General features: G+C 38.8%; 1 protein-coding gene and 1 long non-coding RNA gene across 2 annotated transcripts; one reads left to right on the top strand and one right to left on the bottom strand.

Moving 5' to 3' along the window:
* The first annotated feature begins 3,963 nt into the window (after nt 1–3,963).
* On the top strand, nt 3,964–13,874 carry LOC114032909 (cytochrome c oxidase assembly protein COX11, mitochondrial-like). The gene is made up of 4 exons (XM_027848371.1): nt 3,964–4,212; nt 6,850–7,005; nt 11,891–12,016; nt 12,475–13,874. The coding sequence occupies exons 1-4, from the start codon at nt 3,964–3,966 to the stop codon at nt 12,655–12,657; spliced, it is 714 nt and encodes a 237-aa protein (XP_027704172.1). The 3' UTR covers nt 12,658–13,874.
* Nucleotides 13,875–13,943: 69 nt separating this feature from the next.
* On the bottom strand, nt 13,944–18,773 carry LOC114032910. Its single transcript, XR_003567901.1, has 5 exons — nt 18,703–18,773; nt 17,830–17,935; nt 17,343–17,418; nt 15,810–15,876; nt 13,944–14,321 (listed from the first exon to the last, which is right to left on the bottom strand). It is a non-coding gene; the product is annotated as an uncharacterized LOC114032910 (long non-coding RNA).
* Between the last annotated feature and the right edge of the window lie 1,220 nt (nt 18,774–19,993).

Below are 19,993 nucleotides of genomic sequence, written 5' to 3'. Positions count from 1 at the left end.
AAGAAAGAAGGAGGGATGGAAGGGAGAGGGAGAAAGAGAAAGACAGAGACAACTGGAGAGTGCATGCATGAGGGGAGGGGGAGGTTGGGGGAAGGGCAGAGGAGGAAATGGTCTTCTAGGTGTTACAGAGAGATAAGAAATAGAACTGGTTTCAACTTACTTCCTCTGTTGCCCTGAGTGTTACTGTATCTCTCTAAGAATCAGTTTCCTCACAGAAGGGTTGAACTAAATGATCGCTGCAGCTCATTCCAGCTCTAATCTGGGATCACGACTTTAAAATGCTTACAAGGTAACTGGGGAAACAACACATACATGAGAAAATGGGGCAGCTAGGTGGTGCAGTGGGTAGAGCACCGGCCCTGAAGTCAGGAGGACCTGAGTTCAAATCCGGACTCAGACACATAACACTTACTAGCTGTGTGACCCTGGGCAAGTCACTTAACCCCATTGCCTAAACAACAAAAACAAAAAAACACATGAGAAAATGGGCACGAAAACATAAAAGAAATCATTGGATCTGAATGGACCTCAGCTGTCTAGTTAAGGGTGGGAGGTACCTAATATTCCCGATCAATCTAAATGAATAACAATTATAGCATAAATTTATAAGGTGCTCATAAAATTCACAAAACACTTTCCTCACGACTGCAAGGTAAAATAATGCAAGTATTATTGGCTCTATTGTATGAATGAGAAAACTGAGTCTCAGAGAGGTCAGAGGACTTGCCTCAGGTCATACAACTGGTAAGTGGCAGGCAGGACTTGAACCCAGGTTTCTCAGCTCCAAAACCTGGGTGTTTTCCCATCACACACAGTGTATGGCTGTGGGACAAACCTATACCAATGTTGGCCAGCTCTAATTGGAAAAAATGTTCTTCCGAACCAGGAGTTAAAAGCTTCATCCTTGTAACTTCCACCCAAAAGTCCTAGATCTTGGAATCTCTGTGACTGGGCAAAATGCGTTTAATCCTTATAAAAAGCAACTCTTCAAATAATAAGTCTTATTTTATCTTGAGCTTTATTGAAGAGTCACACCACTTGTAACTTCGAGCTCTCTGACTCTGTTTCTCATTCTCTCCCACAAACACACTACATGCTGGTTTTCTCCATTCTAAACATTCCCAGTTTCCACAATTGTTCCTTATATGAAAATGAAACTACTTTAAGAGCAGGGACTGTGTTTACTTTTTTCCTCTGTACCTCCAATGCCTATCATACTGCACAGTACACAGTAGGTGTTTAACAGACGTTTGTTGAACAGAATTGGTCTCAAGACTCCTCACAGAATCACTCTAGGGATGACTTTCCTTATCTGTGAAATTAAGGGGATGATCTCCAGTAGGGCTCCTCAAAACCCTAAATCTATAGTCCTATTAGTATTAGAATGGATCTCTCCTGGCTGACTTCCCAGAATTCCTCTAGCATCTCTTAAAAGTGTGCTGCTTAGATAGAAGGAGGACCTGAATTCAAATCAGGCCTCAGACCAAAAACTTGACACTTACTAACTGTGTGACCCTAGGCAAGTCACTTAACCCCAATTGCCTTAAAAAAGAAAAAGTGTGCTGCCTACAACTGGACACATCGAAGATTTTCTGCAGAGCAAGTAAGGAATTCTGATCGGCAGACTACCTAAATGCTATGAGGGTGTAAAGGGAGAATGACAGTACAGAAAACATCAAGCAATTAACCAGTATTTATTACGCACCTACTACATGCCAAGATATGCACTAGGTCTCAGAGATGCAAAGACAAAAATGAAACAGTTTGTGGTCATCACTGAGCTTGAATTCTGCTGTTAATCAGGAACAGAAGATAGAGCCTAGATGTGTGATTTTTTTTCGATTGAAGTCTCAGAAGACGAAACTTCCTCTACCTCAGTAGGCTGGCATTTCTTTAAGTGTCAGAGAAAGGATTTGAACCAGGGTCATCTTGGCTTTGAGGCCAAACCAGTCAGTCAACAAGCACGTACTAAGCCCTTACTATCTATTTATATTGGAGGCATTCTGCCAAACAAAAAATGTCGCAAAGAATGGGCTCCCTGAAGAGGCTCCTATTTGAAGGAGGGAATTCAACAAGCCATTAAGAGCTGGGAGTCAGAAAGACCTGAGTTCAAAACTTTCCTTAGATTTGCTGTGTGACCCTGGACAAGCCTTTTCACCTCTCTATGACTCAGTTTCCTCACCTGTAAAATGATGGTGTTGGATTTCATGGCTTCCAAGGTCCCTTCCTAAATCTATAATCCTATGAATGTGTGTGTATAAGTATTGTATAGGGCGTCCCAAAAATCTTAGTGCACTTTTCTGTTGAAAAAGTAGGTCCTTGGGGACAGCTAGGTGGGGCAGTGGATAGAGCACCGACCCAGGATTCAGGAGAATCCGAGTTCAAATCCAGTCTCAGACACATAACACTTACTAGCTGTGTGACCCTGGGCAGGTCACTTAACCCCATTGCCTAGCCAAAAAGGAAAAAGAAAAAAGAAAAAGTAGGTCCTTAAATCACTCGATCTGGAACACTGAAGCAGAAATGTTTTTAAAGATCATTTATTACACATTATGAAGAATGAGACATCTGTTATGGCCTGTGTGGAAATCTATTTGCTTGATTACGTCTATTTGTTACAAGGTGTTTGTTTTGCTTGTCTTTTTTGGGGGGGGGGAGGGAAAGGGACACAAACTAATGCCTGTTAACTGGAAAAAAAATGTTGATAGAATTTAATTATTAATTAGGGTTATTAACCTGGAGAACCTGGGTTAAGTATTTTGATAATTGTATTTCAAGATAATTGGTTTCCTTTTCAGTTAGCTCCCTTTATGTGCTGTCATCCCCTGTTAGAAGCTAAACTCCTTGGGGGCAGGGACTGTCTTTCTGGATTGGTAGCTTGGGGTGAGGATGGGCCTGGAGTTAGAAAGTCCTGAGTTCAAATACTAACTTCAAACAAATACCGGCTTTGTGACCCTGGGCATTTCTCTTAACCTCTCTCAGCCTCAGCTTCCTTATCTGCAAAATGGGAATAAAGATAGCTCCTACCTCCCTGGGATATTTGTAAAGCTGTTAGCACAGCACCCGGCACATAGTAGGCTCTTAACAAATGCTTGCTGACTTGACTTAAAATCCTATGTATTTTAATAACTTCCCACCCCCCCAAGGTTTTAAAGTTCATAAAATACATAGGATTTTAAGTCAAGTCAGCAAACATTTGTTAAGAGCCTACTATGTGCCGGGTACACCAGGCTGCCATCTGACTATGAGCTCCTTAAGGGCAGTTTGTTTTTCTCTTTATCTCCAGCGCTTGGCACATAGTAGGCGTTTAATAACTGCGCACTGATTGGATGCTAAAGGAGGTCCATGACAATCGTTCCCAAAAAGGTAAAGAACTTCTAGCCTAGTCCAAGTCGCTCCTTGTACAGCTAGGAAAACTGCGGACCAGAGAGGCTGGGCGATGCTCCCGAGGTCACACAGCATGAGAGAGGCAGAGGAGCAATTCACACTCAGGTTCTCCCTCTCACCTGCCTCCTTTCATTATCAGGGACTGGAATTCCCTGTTAGTGTCGGGAGAGGTAATTAAGTGGGGGGGGGTGCAAGATGCCCGCGGGGTCTCCCAGCGAGCGGGTACTCCAGCCCCAGACCCGAGAGGAGTGGGCTGGCAGCGAGGAGCCCACGCGAAAAACTTCAAGCTTAGGAGTTTGGGGGCCGGATGGGGAGGGGCTCGAGCCCGGGAGCGAAACGCGAACTCACCCACAATCCGGCCGCCCGGCCGCCGTAGCGCGTTCCCTGAAGCCGAGGCTACCTGAGGAGCCGCCGCCGCTGCCGCTGCCGCCGCCGCCGCAGGAGAAGGTTGGAGAAGCCGCGGCAGCCGACGCCGTACTCTGACGTCACCAGGCCCCGACAGCCACTCCCGCGCCCGCCCGGATCTCGCGCTAGCCGGGGCCGGAAGTGGGGCTCGGGCGCTTTGCCCGGGTTGCCATGGCGGTGTTTGGGCGGCCCTCCTGGAAGCGTCTCGAGGCTTGCTGGGGGTGGTGGGGCGGCCGGGCCGCGGCCCCTCAACAGCGGCAGCCGTCGTGGAGACCGAGGAGCTCGAACCCGTTCACCCGAGAGCAGGAGCAGGAGTGGCGGCGGCGGAACCGCACCGTGCTCACGTACGTGGCCGCGGCCGCCGTGGGCATGATCGGGGCCTCTTACGCCGCCGTGCCCCTTTACCGCCTCTACTGCCAGGTAGGACGGCCTCGGGGAGCCCGGGCCCGGAGGCGGAGCTGCGCACCGGACAACTGCGGCCAGAGCGGGAGGGACCTTCCTGGGAGCGATGCTGGGTCTGGTGGAGAGGACCCGGGTTGGAATCCCACCTCGGCCCCCCACGCACCTGTGTGACCTTAGGCAAGTCATTTCGCCTCGCCAGGCCTCAGCTTCCTTATCTGTAATATGGGAGTAAAAAGTAACTGCCCCTCATTGCCATTCGATGTCCGGATCAAATGAGATAACTTCCGTAAAGTGCTTTGCAAACTTTTAAATAAGGCGCTGTGTGAATGCGAGCTATGGTTGTTCAATCCAGTGGCTTTTCTCACTGTTTATTCTCTTTGAAGCTTTTAATGCTGTTGACCAGCTCCCTGTTCAGGAGATTCCCCTCCTTTGTCTTATGTGACACCCGTCCGTATTACCATTCTTCATTCATTCAGCAAACATTAAGTTCAGTTAAAGAAACATTTATTAAGCACTTACTTTGAGGGGATACAAAAAGAGACAAAAGACAGCCCCTGTTCTCAGGAAGCTTACAGTCTAACGGGGAGATAACATACAACCAAATATACACAAGGCAAGCTGTATACAGGATAAATAGGAAATAATTAAAAGAGAGAAAGCACTAAAACTAAGAAGGGGTTAGGGAAGGCTTCCTGTAGGTGGGATTTTAATTGAGACTTAGAGGAAGCCAAGGAAGTCAATAGTTGGAGCAAAGACAGGGGAGCATTCCAGGAATGGAATAAACAGCCAGAGAAAATGCTCGGAGCCAAAAGATGGAGTGTCTTATTCTTGAAACAGCCACGAAGCCAGTTTCACTGAATCAGAGTATTGGAAAGGCAAGAGGGGGTTAAGTTACGAATATGTGGTGTTTGTCGCAGAACATTGTGTGGAGCCCTGGGGGAAATGACATTTAGAGAAGATACAGCTCCTGCTTATTAGGCAGCTAGGAGGCACAGCTGGACTTGGAGACCTGACATTCCCAGTTAATTGCCAAATCTTGTCAGTTCTGCCTTTGCAGCTTCTCTTTATATCTCTTCCCTTCTCAACTCACACAACCACTTTCCACTCAGGCCCTCCTCACCTCTCCTCCGGACGATTGAGATAACCTAGTCTAAACCGACTTCCCTGCCTCATATCTTTTGCCTGCTTCAGTTCCTTCTCACCACTGCTGCCAAGTAATTTTCCTACAGTGCAGGTCGGACCATGTCACCTCCCTACTTGATGAACCCCAATGTCTCCTCTAGGATCAAATATAAACTTCTCTTTATTACTTAAAGTTCTTTAAAACATGGTTCCATCCTGCCTTTCCAGCCTGATCACACATTACTACTCCCGTGCATTTTATGGTTTTTGCTGTTCTTCACACTTGACAGCCCATGTCTTTGCACTGACTGTTACCTCTTCCTAGAATGAACTGCTCTCACCTCCAGCTTTGAAAATCTCTGGGAATTTCCTGTAAGATTCAACTCAAGTGCCACCTTTTGCATAAGGCCCTTCCTGGTAGTACTTCTATCTCTCAGCCCCTGCTTATCTTATATCTGCTTTGTATGTTTTGTAGATATACATACATACATACATATATACATACACACGTGTGTGTATGCATGTTGTTTTCTCTTTAGAATGTATGCCCTTTGAAAACAAGTACTCTTGCTTTTATTTTTTCTATATACATGCCTAGCACAATGCCTGGAACATAGTAAATGCTTTCAACTGAATACAAGTAGATTGATGTAAAACTGGATAAATGGCTGGACCAGTGGGTCCTTAGGGATGTGACCACTAGAATAAAACCCCAGAAACCCTTTGTTTATTAGTACTAGCTTCTGCCTTGTTCAGTGAACTGAATTAGAAATTAGTTACGATGTTCCACATTTAAAAGTAGAGTAATTGTAGGCATTTCATACTTATCTTAAAAGGTGCACTGATAGTAACAAAAAATGGTAGCAGAGCATGTTTATATATTTTGAAGCAATTAAGAGCACTGTCACAGTTATGATTAAAGGCATTTGAAGACTTATTTTTTAAATAGTAGTTCAATTCACCATTGGGATTTGATGGAAAGAAACCATGTTTTGGGACTTGAAGACTTGGTTGAAATCTTGGGTAGGGGGGCAGCTAGGTGGAGTCAGGAGGACCTGAGTTAAAATCCAACCCAGACGTTTAACTGTATGACCCTGGGCAAGTCACTTAACCCCAATTGCCTTCCCCTCCCCCCCCAAAAAAATTCTTTGGCCTTTGAGGTACCTTCTGGCTGTAGATCTTTGTTGTTCAGCTGTTTCTGACTCTTTGTAAACCCAGTTGGGGTTTTCTTGGCAAGGATACTGGAGTGGTTTGATATTTCCTTCTCCAGTTCATTTTACAGATGAGGAAACTGAGACAAACAGGGTTAAGTAACTTGCCCAGAATCACACAGCTAGTAGGTGTCTGAGACCAGATTGAATTCAGGAAGACCAGTCTTCTTAACTCCAGGCCCACCACTCTATCCTAGCTGCCTCCTTTAGATCAGGGGTCCTTTAATCCTATGGTAATGTTTTAAAGGAATGTTTCGTGATTATGATGAATCTTAATAAAAATCTTGTTTTTAATATATTTTATAATAATTTTTTCCCTCAGACCACAGGACTTGGTGGGTCACCTGTAGCTGGTCATGCTTCAGACCAGATTGAGACTATGGTACCTGTTAAGGATCGAATCATTAAAGTCACCTTCAACGCAGATGTGCATGCAAGTCTCCATTGGAATTTTAGGCCTCAACAAACAGAAATATATGTAAGTGACTGACACATTTAATAGTCCATGCTGAACATTAGAAAGAACCTTAAAAGTTTGTCATTCAAACCCCTCATATTGCAAATGAGTAAACTAAAGTCCAGAGAGGAATGACTCTCCCTAGGACATCAGGAGGGGTCAGCATTAGAGGTAGGACTAGACTAGATAATAACTAATTCAAAAATGAATTCTTGTTACTTTAAGTAATTTCAGGTCTTTAGAAAATCACTCATCTACATATTTATAAATTATGACCATATTAATCACATTAATGTGTTTCTCTCTTTCTTATCTCTGCCTAGTCTCTGCTTCTTTCTCTCCTCTCCTCCCCATCCCCCCCATACATTTTTTCCACCATTGTTTCCAAGAATTGAGTGAATCAAGGTTTCAGGAACTCCTGGATTCTCATGAAATGATCATGATGAGCTTTAGTATCACTGCTATTAAACCTTGATTAAAATACTTGCTAAACTATGTAATCTCTTTAACTGAGAGCCAGAATGCTTTTTTTCCCCTTTATTTTCAATCCCCCTTACTTGGTCTTCCCTCCAAAAACCATTAGCTGGCTTTCATTCCTCTTGTTTCTTCCTCCCTACTCCCTCCTCCTTATTTGCCCACAAACATGGTGAGTTGTCTATGATCCTAGGTCCTTAAACAACCTTTCCTTGACACTTTATTTTAGCCAGTTATTCTCCTCCTCCCCCCTCCCATCACTGCCAAACTTCTTGGAAGTTTTTACACTTAATGATGCCTCTACTTCCTCCTCATCTACTTTCTCCTCAATACCTGTCCTCACTACTTTATGAAACTGCTCTCAAAAAAGTCACCAACAACCTTTTTAAAAGTCCCTCCCACTGACCTTTTTTTGCAGCATTTGACACTGTTGACCATCTTCTCTTTTTAGATACTTTCATCGCCCTTGGCTTCAGAATCAATACAGTCTCTTGGTACTCCTCTTACTCCTTCCCCTACTCCTTCCATTCACTAACTCTTTGTCCTTTTCTCTACCCCATCTTAAAAGTTCTGTCCCTAACATCCTGATATCTGAGCCATGTGGTGGATAAGTTTGAGAATGGACTAGAGAGCATGCGATACTAGGCTTATTTAGTTTGGAGAAAAGATTTAAGGGAGATGTAGACTCAGTGTCACTCTGTCTACTCTCCATCCCTTCAGTGATTCACTCATTCCTTAGTGTGTTTCAGACCTTTTCTTTTCTCTCCCAAACCCATCTTATGTTGAACAGAATTTAGCCTTCTCTAAGGAGATTGAGGGCATCCTGCCTGAGTTTCTTCCAGTTTCTCTTCTCCATTCCTCAGTTCCTGCTGCAACATTACCTTTTTTTTTTTTCAGGCCAGGAAAATGGAAGTATCACTCTTCTTCACTAAGCCCTTTACATAGGTCCATGATCCTATTCCCTTTATCCTTTTCTTGATTCTGAAGTCAGCTCCTCTTTCTCAGGGCATCTTCAATATTTCCTTCTTTCAGTTTGCTTCCTATTACTTTCCAAATGTGCTCAGATATCTAATATCTCAGTCTTTTTTTGATCATTCTACTCTAGACACTGGCCCATCTTTATCTGCAGATGCCTTCATTTTGTCATTGTCCAGTCTTCTCAGCCCTTTGAAATCCAGCTTCCTGCTCCCTCACCAATGTCCTCAGAAACCCTGAAGATATGGTCTTTTTTTTTTCAGTCCTCTTCCTCCTTGACCTCTTTGCTGCTTCTAACATAATTAATTCCTCCTGTTTAATGGATATTTTTTCCTCTTCCGTTAATTTGAGGCTCTTCTTGCCTATCTAATCACTCCTTCACCACCCTCTGTCTTCTTCCTGATTTCTTATTTGCTGGTGTTTCCTAAGGGCCTGTCCTTGACCTTCATCTCTCTTTACATCCTCTCCTTTGGCAGTCTCTTTCATTCCAACTCACTCTGTTGAAAACTTCCAAGTCTGTACACCTAGCCTTGTTTCTGAGCTCTAGTCATATATTTCTAGCTGCCTTGTAGTTGGATATCCCACTGAGATGTCCTGTTGTGTCCTTCCTTTTGGGCAGTCCACACTCCAGCCCTGCTTTACCTTTCTTTCTAGTTTGTCTACTATTGCTCCACCAGGTGATAGGCCTGTATTTGCTCTTTTCCATTTTAACCTGTGTTCCACAGGCAGTGTGGTGTAGAAACTAGGGCAGTAGAGTCAAGGGAGGCATGAGTGTGAATCCCACCTTATGACACTTGAGTGTGACCTTGGGCTAGTTAATAAACTTATTTGTAAAATACGCGTGATAATACCTACAGTTCTCTCTCATGGAGTTGTTATAATAGTAAAATGAGTTATTACATTTAAGCACTTTTTGAACCTTTAAGTATCCCATAAATATCAGTAATTATTACAGCAAAAGTGGTCTACCCTGTCTTCTGTGCCTGGTCATTCTAAACACTATTCCCTGTGCAAGATGACCCTTTCTCCCCTTTACCTGTTGAATTCTTACCCAGCTCAAAGAGTGTTGCCCCAAGTTCTCTTGGTTGGGAACATCTGACTTTATATAGCATTTTTTTTTTTTTGGCAACTCTACCTCATTTATGCCGTCATAGTTATTTGCATTTGTTCCCTATCTGCGCACTGTACTTTACACCTCATGAACCTTGCCTAATCCAAACTTTTATATTCCCTAGTACCTAGCCCAGTGCCCCACACACATAGACGCTTAATCATATTTGTTCAGTGAATATACAAATGAATGATTGACCTAGGATCAATGGGGGAAGGTTGCCAAGAAGCAGATGTTGGTCCAATAGGAGGAAGAACTTCCTGATGATAGAGAGCTGGCCAAAATTGAGATTATCTTCCTCAGAAGGTAGAAAGTTCTCCAGTGCAGGAGCTCTTCAGGTAAAGGCCATATGGCTGCTTGTCAGGATCATTGTAGAGAAGGTTCTTGCTCAGGTGTGATTGGAACTAGATGAAGGTAGTATCCCTTCTAACTCTGAGTCATGAGTCTTAGAAGCTTTCCTGAATCCTCTCTAAATAGTAATAATCTCCCTTCTATATATACACTCATCACAGAGAACTCTTTTTAAACCTCTCAAATGTACCTAATTTTGTACTAGTTATGTTTCTGTCTCATAAGAGTAGGCACCATATATCTGCTTCACAACAGGGCTTTGCACATAAGGCACTTAATGTATGTTGAATTTAACTGTTGTAGAAAATCTTTAAAATATATTCTTGCTCCCTGCCCTGCTCTAGTAAGTTTGTAATCAGATTGTTTTTGGATACCTAAGGCCCTTTCAGGGCTTCAGATTCTTGATGATCCTTCTCATTAGAAGGTAGATGTAGAAGACATAAGAAGGAATCTGCATCCATTTCAGTACATACTTTTGAAATTCCTTTTAAAAATAAATCTTTTGTATGGTTTATTTAAGAGGTAATGTACGTATTGGGTAGAGAGCTAGCCTTAGAGAGCTGGGTTCAAATTCTTCCCAGACTGGCTGTGTGACTCTGGGCAAATTATGGAGGCAGCTCTCTCTTAAGTTGCAAAGAAGTGGTGACCTGTACTGGTAAAGGGGGTGTCTTCATCTGGGAATTCTCTATACCAAAGAAATCAACAAATCCAGTCCCCATCCCTTGTAATCTCTTGTTTAAAGTCACTGGTCTTAATCACCTAATAAAGAACACACATTAAATGGGCTAATTTGCATCCACATTTAAAGAATTCAAGTCTGTAAGAAGACACTGAGTCAATGTCTGCATGGTGGAGACCTGGGTTTAGAATTCAGAGGTTCCCAAACTTATTTGGCCTACCTCCCCTTTTTTTAAAAAAAAAAATTTACTCATTGCCCCTCTGGAAATCTACTTTCTTTAATCCTTTATTCATTCATTTATTTATTTATTTGAAATTTGCTTTCTTTCAAAAAAAATGTAAAATATTTTTGAAAAAAAAATGTATCTTAAATTTAAGAATTTATTGTAAATTTGGGGTTTTTTCCTGCATTGAAATTTTGATGATGCAATATTGTATCATGTAACCATGTAGTACTGTAAACAATTCATTACATGTACATATTCTTGCCAACACCTACTGGACTTTCAGACAACGTGCAACAGGCTCACCTGCTCACTTGCTTGTTAAGACCTGTTGGCAGGACCTGACCACTGATTGGTTATAACTTGCAAATTGTGTTTTTTTGTTTGGAAAATAATGTAATCATTACAACCTTAACTCTGTTACATAACAGATGAAACATATACGAATGGTTTTTCAAAATTTTCTTCTCTTCTTTCCTTATGCTTCCACCCCCCCCATTCAATGCCCCCTGATTGCACCTGAAGCTGCTACTGCTCCTTCCCCCGCACTGTTCCAGCATCCCCCAAGGAGTGGTATCACCCACTTTATGGTTTAGATCCTGGCTCTGCCATTTATTGCCACTGTGGGCATGGCATCTCAAGGGTCTCATCTATAAAATCACAATAATAATGGGTTTGTTTTTTTAATTGGAAAGGGTTTCTGTGAGGAACATAAAAATGATATTCTTGGTTTGGGGTTTTCATTGTTGATATTTACACGTTTTAAATTTGAATTTTTATGGGTAGTGCTTCATATTCGTTTATACAAACCTTAGGTCTTACAAGTCTTATCAGGTATTAGTTATTGAAGTCCTGCTCTCAGGACTTTGACATTTTACTTAGCTGTGCTCGGCCTCCATTTATACAGCTACAAAATCAGGGCTTGGACCAGCTGATTTCTTTTGACTTTCTCAGTTCTAAGTCCTATTCTGTGATTTCAGTTATGTGTTTGTTGGTCTGACCAGTGAGATAAATGATTAAACTGATAGGCAGTTGAGGGCCAAAAAGTTAAATTGTAGACAAAGTACATATATTTCTTTTTTCTTCAAAACAGGTGGTACCAGGAGAGACTGCACTGGCATTTTACAAAGCTAAAAATCCTACTGACAAACCAGTAATTGGAATTTCTACGTATAATGTTGTGCCATTTGAAGCTGGACAGTATTTTAATAAAATACAGGTATGCTAAATAAAAACTCATAATAAGGTATAGATAGCATAACTGCCATCTCACTAAATTTGTTACTATATTTTGGATGGTTTAAGAAAAAATTAACATAAAAAAAGAAAAAACTAAAAAAGAAATAAAAAAAGAAAAAATTAACGTAATCTTGAAAGTCATACTACTCCAAAAATAGAAGCATAAATTTATTCAAAGCTTTGAGGTTTTTCCACCTGCGTTACTTGTTCAAGATTTTCAATGATTGACCTCCAGAGCAACTTAAAGCTCTCATGGCAAAGGGCCGTAGCTATCTAAATCCAAGTTTGGCCAGTAGTCCATCAAATTTCGAAATTGTATCTTATCCTAGGGTGATAAAGTAACAAAAATAAATTGGAATACTGTTTTCAGTGTGGATCTTAGAATTATATAGCTGTAAAAGTAGAAAAGTTAATTCTTTCTTCCTTTTCAATTTCTAGTGCTTCTGTTTTGAAGAACAAAGGCTTAATCCTCAAGAGGAAGTAGACATGCCAGTATTTTTCTTCATTGATCCTGAATTTGCTGAAGATCCAAAAATGGCAAAAGTTGACGTGATCACTCTCTCTTATACGTTTTTTGAAGCAAAAGAAGGACATAAATTGCCAGTCCCAGGTTATAATTGAAATGAAAAGTATCTTTCCTTTGCCCTTAGTTCTTGTGTCTCAGTTTTATAAGTTTTTGAAAAATCATGTTCTCAGGTCTTTTTGAAAGAGGGATATTAGTGGGAAAAGCCAATTTTTATTTTAAACCAGAATCACATGTACTTGTAATGTTTTTCTCGCAAACTACTTTTTTTTTTTAATCTTTTAGTCTATATGAGACTCTAAGAATGGAGATAACACTGAAGAAAAATCTGGGTGCAAAATTCAATTTAAAACCATATTTGCATATTTGTAAAATAATATTCAAATTATTCTCTTTTGGGGGTGGTATATCAAAAAAAGAAAAATCTGCTCAATTCCATAAGCATGCAGGTATGGAGCTGATGATCTGCTAAAGTCGCATAAGTACCATAGCTGTTTTTAGATCTAAAATGGTGTGTTAATAGATCATCTCATTCACTTCTTCTGTTAAAGATAAAGATGCTGAAGCCATGAGAGATGAAATGATTTGCCTAACATATTACACAGCTAGTTAGTGGCTAGAACCCAGGTCTCCCACCAGCCAGATCTTTTCATTATGTCATCATGACCATCTTGAAATGTATTTTGCTACTAGTTTGTTTTGTTTTTTATCTGTCTCTGAAGTCAGTGACCTTTAAAATGGCAGATACATCATTATTCAAAATGAATCAAAAAGAAGCGTGGTCAATCAGTTCCAAAATTGTTGCCCTATGATAATTTTCCCCAGAGTAGTACTTTATCTAAGAATTGAGAAATATTTTTCTACTTTTATTTGGATTCTTACTTCAGAGGCTTTGGGTCCATTGGCCTGTGGTAACTTTCAGGCTAAGCTAATAACCCTATGAAGTCTTTTTAAAATTCTCATTGCATGGTCAGTGTACAGAAGCAAAAGGGTTACAGTCTAATTCAGTACAAAGAGCAAATGTAGGATTTGAAATTTAAGCTCTTTAAATTATTTTTTTCCCATTAAATTCAATTGCTATTTTATGTGTGCAATACTTACGTATTTTAATTTTGAAGTAATTGGTATGGGAAGAATGACCTTGTTAATTAGAAATGAAGTATATTTCTACCAGATTACATTTATAGTGAGGGTTCCAAACACGTGGATACTAACATCTCACTGTTTGTATGGTACTATGTGCTTTTTCTTGGCATCAAAAACTCTTTTGTGAAGAGGCGATGTTAACTTACATATTAAATTATTTTTAATATTACTTCTTTTTGTCTACTTTTCCTTTAATACTACTTACCTTTATAACACAGATGTATAATTTCAGTGTATTTACTATGAACAAAATTTTTGTTCTACAAAGGATACATCTTACAGTAAAAAGAAAAGAATATATTTTATTTTAAGGTTATAAATCATTTAAAAAGTCAACTTTATATATTTTCTAATGACTGTTACAAACATGAAATGTAAACTACAATAATTAAATGCTTTTATGCCCTAGCTCAAAATGTAAAAGCCAGAAATATTTTCAGAAGTGCAAAATTATTTTTACATTCAATTTTAATTAAGTGAAGGCACTTAAACAATATTTTTCCTGAATTACAGTTCCAGCTTATCAAATGTTTTATGATTTATTCAAGAAGTAATAAAATAGTTTTCATCTACTGTATCACAGGGGTATGATGATGATGGATTTCTCTAAAAAGATCTGCAAAAAAAAAAGTTAAAATGCTAAATGACAATTTTTTTACCTATATTAAAGGTGGTTAGAGAATGGCATATATCCACAAACCTTTAATGAGCATTAAACCTCTTTCAGGAATTGTGCATATTACCAATTAAACTTATGCAATCTTTTAGACTTATCTTTTAAAAACTTACTTTGTGAAAGAGGAAGTTTATTACTTGTGACACTCTTTACTAGGTAAATGATCACTAGCCTAAGGTGGCTGGGCAGGAATTTTATAGAAACAAAAAAAATAAACCCCAAGATTTTTTTTTACAATTGACCTTCAAAGTATTATTGTGAATTTTACTCTGCTTTGTGATATTAACTAAGAGATAAAAGGAATGGATGCCAAGAAAACTCTACATGGGGTCACAGAGAGTTGGACGTGACTGAAAATGACTGAACTACAAGAAGGAATAGCACCTGGACTGTGATGTTACTAAGGAGCAGAAGCCAGTCAATAAAGGATAACTAAGTTCTACATGCTAAAGAACTTCTATCATTTACATCGGTATGCTCTTCTATGCCATAACCTTCCCTTTTAAAAAAGATTTTTATTGATATCTTTTGCTTTTATATCACCTAAATTTGTCCCTGTATCTCTCCTTCTAGAGAACCATCTCTTATAATAAAGCACTTAACTTTCCTTTTTTCTGTCATCCCAGGAAGCATTCCTGTACTTCTCATATATAATATACATACCCATGAATATATGTACATTTTTAAATCAAGTCATATTTTTCTAGAAATGATTTCATCTATCCTGCTTTTATTTCTGTATTTGTCTCATCCCATTACATGGCTATGTCTAATTATATTAAAACACCAAATTAACTGCATACTTCCAAATGAAAGGTCTATATTTGGGGTAATGGGTCACCAGGAAATATATTTTATAAAAGTTGTAAGTAAATTCCTGTGCCTCTGATCAAACTCTGACACTGCCATTGGACTATATAGTTTGTGTTAATATTGATGTTAATATATATTAATATTGATGTTAAACATATATTAATATCAACATTAATTATCAGTATTAACACATATTAACAATCTATGAATGTCAACGTTCATATATTGATGTTAATAGGTATTAAAATAACGTGTAAATTAGTACATTCTGATTAAATAATGAGTTGTAGCGAATGTAGCCAAGGTTTCACTTTAGTTACTGACTATCTCAAGTCTCTAATAAATTTGAGAGATTAAGCAAGTAACATTTATATTTCATGTGCTGACACTTTATTTTTTAAAAAATTACCCCCATTTTACAGATGAGGAAACTGAGGCATGTAACAGGTAAGTGACTTGCCCAGGGTTCCACAACCAGGACATGTCTGAGGCAGGATTTGAACTAGGGTCTTCCTGACTCCAGGCCCAGCACACTATAAAGTGTCCCACCTAGCTGCCCAAGCTACTGACACTTAAGGAATGTAACAAATTATCCCAACAAATTGAAATACTTACCTTTCAACAGTTTGTGTGATTCTGAATTGGTTTATAGCATTTAGCATCAATGTCTTCATAAAGAGCTCTGCAAACAGAAAAGCCATGGTTTTTTCAATTTCATTTTACTAACTAAAAAGTGAAAACTATTGGTATATTAAACAAAAATTTATTCATTTTAGTCACAATGAAATGTGTGTAGGAGTTAATCTTTGAAACTGTAAATCTAAGAGGCTAAAATTAGCTACTAAATTGACTATACATTATTTGTTGTGATTTTAAAATAGAACATGAAAGCTTTTAAAATTAAATTATCTACTTGTTTTCTGTTTTAGGCTGGATAGACCAAACTTGTCTTTAAAACCATTTTTTTTAATAAAATTGAACTCTTCTCCAACTCATGGAATTTACATTAAGTGATTTTCCTTGCTTATTCATACTATTTGATATTTTAATGTTCTAATCAAGGTTTGTAACTTTTTTTGTCACGGACCCTCTTTGACAGACTGATGAAATCTATGGATCCCTTTTGAGAATAATGTTTTAAAATGCACAAAATAAAATATAGAGGATTACAAAGGAAACACCAATTATACTGAATTATCAAAAAAATTGTTAAAAGTTCACAGACCCCATTTTAAGAATCCGTATTGTAGATAGCTGTTTTTAATTACATGATCATATATACACACATATATAATATACACACCCATGCATATATGTACATTTTTAAATCAAGTCATATTTTTCTAGAAATGATTTCATCTATCCTGCTTTTATTTCTGTATTTGTCTCATCCCATTACATGGCTATGTCTAATTATATTAAAACACCAAATTAACTGCATACTTCCAAATGAAAGGTCTATATTTGGGGTAATGGGTCACCAGGAAGTATATTTTATAAAAGTTGTAAGTAAATCAAAGTTTAAACCCCAAAACATTATTTCAGTCATTCTTGTTGAGAATCTTTGAGTTAACTCCCATCTAATCAGAAAATTAAATAAATACTCCAATCATACCAGTTAAAGCTCTGCTATTGTGCCATTGTGGTTAATGAATTAGTTATCTAACAATACTGCTGTATGTCAGTAGACTAAAACAAGTTTTAAAGTATTCATGTCCTATTAGGGATAAAGAAAAAAAAACTAGACCCTTAAAAAACCTAAGAACTTTTTGTATTTTGGAAACATCTTTTAATTACTAAACTTTACCTAGGGCTATCAAACTGCCAACTACTGTTAATTCACTTGAAAGTGCCCTTTCTCAGGCCAAAAAAGGCCTAGATTTCATGTACTAGTAAGTAGCCCATTAATACACACTTTACTTCATAACTTTAAAAAAAAATAGGGGTTGCAAGTAAGTCACAGGGTTGAGAACTACATGAACATTAAATCTCAAACAGCCTCTAAATGAGGCGATAAGTCATTTTTAATTATGCCATCAAATTTCACCAAGACCTAAGCAAAATTAAACCCATCACCAAGTCCTATAGACTATCTTGTTAAAGGGAGGAGACACAAAAAATGAATGAAGGGTTTTTAGAAAAACTTACTCGGTAGCGGCACCTGGAGCCAAAGGGTCAAACTCCATTACCTCATAATAATAGGGTGGCGGAAGATCATTCCCTGCTATACATTTAGGAAACAAGGAGAGAAAGAAACGCAAACCGTGTTTTGTAACAGAGAATTGGATAAGCATTCTTTTTTTATATTTAAAACCACCAATACAAGCCAATTCTAATATGGCATTGATAATTACAGACACCCTATGTAATGCAATCAAAACAGTCAACCAAATTCCATATAACAAAATAACGTGGGTAGTCCGTTGAAATTTGTCAGTGGAATTTGACATTTATTACAAAGTAAATCTCATGTAACTCAAATTAGGAAGAATGTGGAATTTTAAAATTGCCACTTGAAGGATACACAGTTGCTAGTTTATATTTTCCTAATGTTTTAGGTTCCCTGTGCTCAGAACTCAAGTTGATACAGTCCAGAATGATCCATTTTAGAAGCAAATTTTAAAGTCTCAGTTACCTCGTTGATTGCTAGACGGAGCTGGAGGCCTATGGCTTGAAGGTCCAGCATGGCCAGCCTGAAGGTTGACTGGCTGCATCAGGATTGGATTTAAATGTGTTACGATCTAAAGGAGATAGGACAAGTAGACAAAGAAACCAGTACAGAACAGAGTGTAATGGATCAAGATTCTCTGATGTAATTTTCAACTTAAGTATGAAGTATTTTTTATTATTTTTATTACTAGGGTTCTATGTACTGTCACCAGTTAGGTAATTAATAATTGACTCCTGTTTGTAAATTATAACCACCTCCACTACTTATGGCTACCCTCTGGTATCATGTTATTCTCAAGTCAGACCAGACCAGTTGTCTGAGGGGGAAAAGGAAGGAGAAAACAGATTGCAAGGTATAGGGAAATTTTTTGTTTGTTCGTTTGTTTTTTAAAATAATTAAGCCCAAAGAGAGATGTCCCCATTGAAATAATTGCTCTTAGTTTGAGAAATAAATCAATAACAATATGGGCTATGGTGAAAGGTGTCATCTCTTCCAGCCTCCTAGTCTTGCCTCTTTTTTCTGAGAACAAAATAGAAGTTGCAAAAGAAAAAAAAAAAAAAGAATTGAAATGGACAGGGCCACAGAAGGTCCGCATGTTGACCAAAACATTTTTCTCAATAACTTGGTGTGTGTGTGTGTGTGTGTGTGTGTGTGTGTGTCTGTGTGTGTATATGTGTGTGTGTCTCTTCCTCCCCTCCCCCATTTTGACCAGGAGGGACTGCTGAATGCTTGGACCTGAATCTGAACACTTGGACTAGGATTATGAATTAACGAATGAATGAATGAGTAAAATATTTATTAAGCATTTACTATGTGCAAAGACTATGAAATACTTACATTGTCATACAGATGACCCGAAGAAATGTTTTGATCTGTCCTTTGAGGAAACCTAAGATAGTGGAATAACAATGTATGATTTCCACTGTCAACCCTACAGTTATTCCTCCAACAAAAACCCTTTACCAAGCAATCTGCAAGGCCTTTGTCCTATAGTCTCTATGGAATATAAAGATTTGCTAAAAATATGATAGTCTCTGTCCTCAGGTAGTTTATAATCTTGCTAGGGAAGGTTGACACCTATAAATAACCATGATACAAAAGAGAATATTGACTAAGCCATAAGGGATATGTCAAGTTAAAGAAGACTACTATTTAATTCAACAAGCATTAAATACTGAATATATCAATATAATGCTTTAAGAAAAATTATGGAGAAAATAAGACCACCTTCCCAATTATCAAAGAGGCAGTTTACCATATTGACAGCAGGAATGTATTAGTGTTCCCCATATACATCACAGTCCCTCTGAGTTTCACTACCCATTTGCTTATAAATGCCTGACTAAGAATGCTGTCAACTTCCAAGAGAAAGAACACTGGCAAAGCCTTGCCTTCCAGCAGCAGTGACAGAACCACTTCTAGCAGAGTAGTTTATGAATGCCAAAACAGCTTACATTTGCATAGATTTGTCAGACTCATGAAGAACTTGCCTAACAACCATTCTTAGCTGTAGGTGGTATAAACATCCTTACCCAAATCCGAGAGATGGAGAGACAGATGAAAAGAGGTGAAGCAATTCGCCCAAAGTCATACACTGTGTGTTAGATCAAGGGATTCCCATTCAGAACTCTTGACTACAAGATTAGCATTCTTTCTAATGCACCCATTACGTCTTTAGTAAGAACAAAGGTATATTTCAACTTTCCCTTACAATGCTTAATGGCCCCGGTAGGCATAATATCAACAAGCAATCACAACTAGGTTTATCATAAGAGAAATGAACATGCATGTGGAATTCAAAGAGTTCACAATCCTTACAGAAGTTTGCATATTTATGACAGTACAACAAAAGGAGGAGGAGAAAACAGGAAGGAGTGTGGTACAGGAGGGGAAAGGTGCAGGAAAGCTAGGAAAAAAGGACAAAAGCCCTCTGGAAGGGGAAGAGCAAGGCTATGGCCAAAGCTGCATTTGCATTCTTTTCCCATGGAAACCACTAGACTATGAAAATAGGAGGGACCACTTATCTGCAAAGGACCCCAGCTGCACAACCATTTTCCCAGCCTAGCAGAGACTAGCTGGAGCCTGTCTTGCCTCCTAAGGACACACAGGGAATCCAGCTTGGGGTGTA

This window comes from Vombatus ursinus, unplaced genomic scaffold, assembly GCF_900497805.2.
Source record: "Vombatus ursinus unplaced genomic scaffold, bare-nosed wombat genome assembly UNPS02005899.1, whole genome shotgun sequence".
Lineage (NCBI taxonomy): Eukaryota > Metazoa > Chordata > Mammalia > Diprotodontia > Vombatidae > Vombatus > Vombatus ursinus.
Note: the sequence above shows the minus strand (reverse complement) of the source record. Positions and strands in the feature narration are given on the sequence as shown.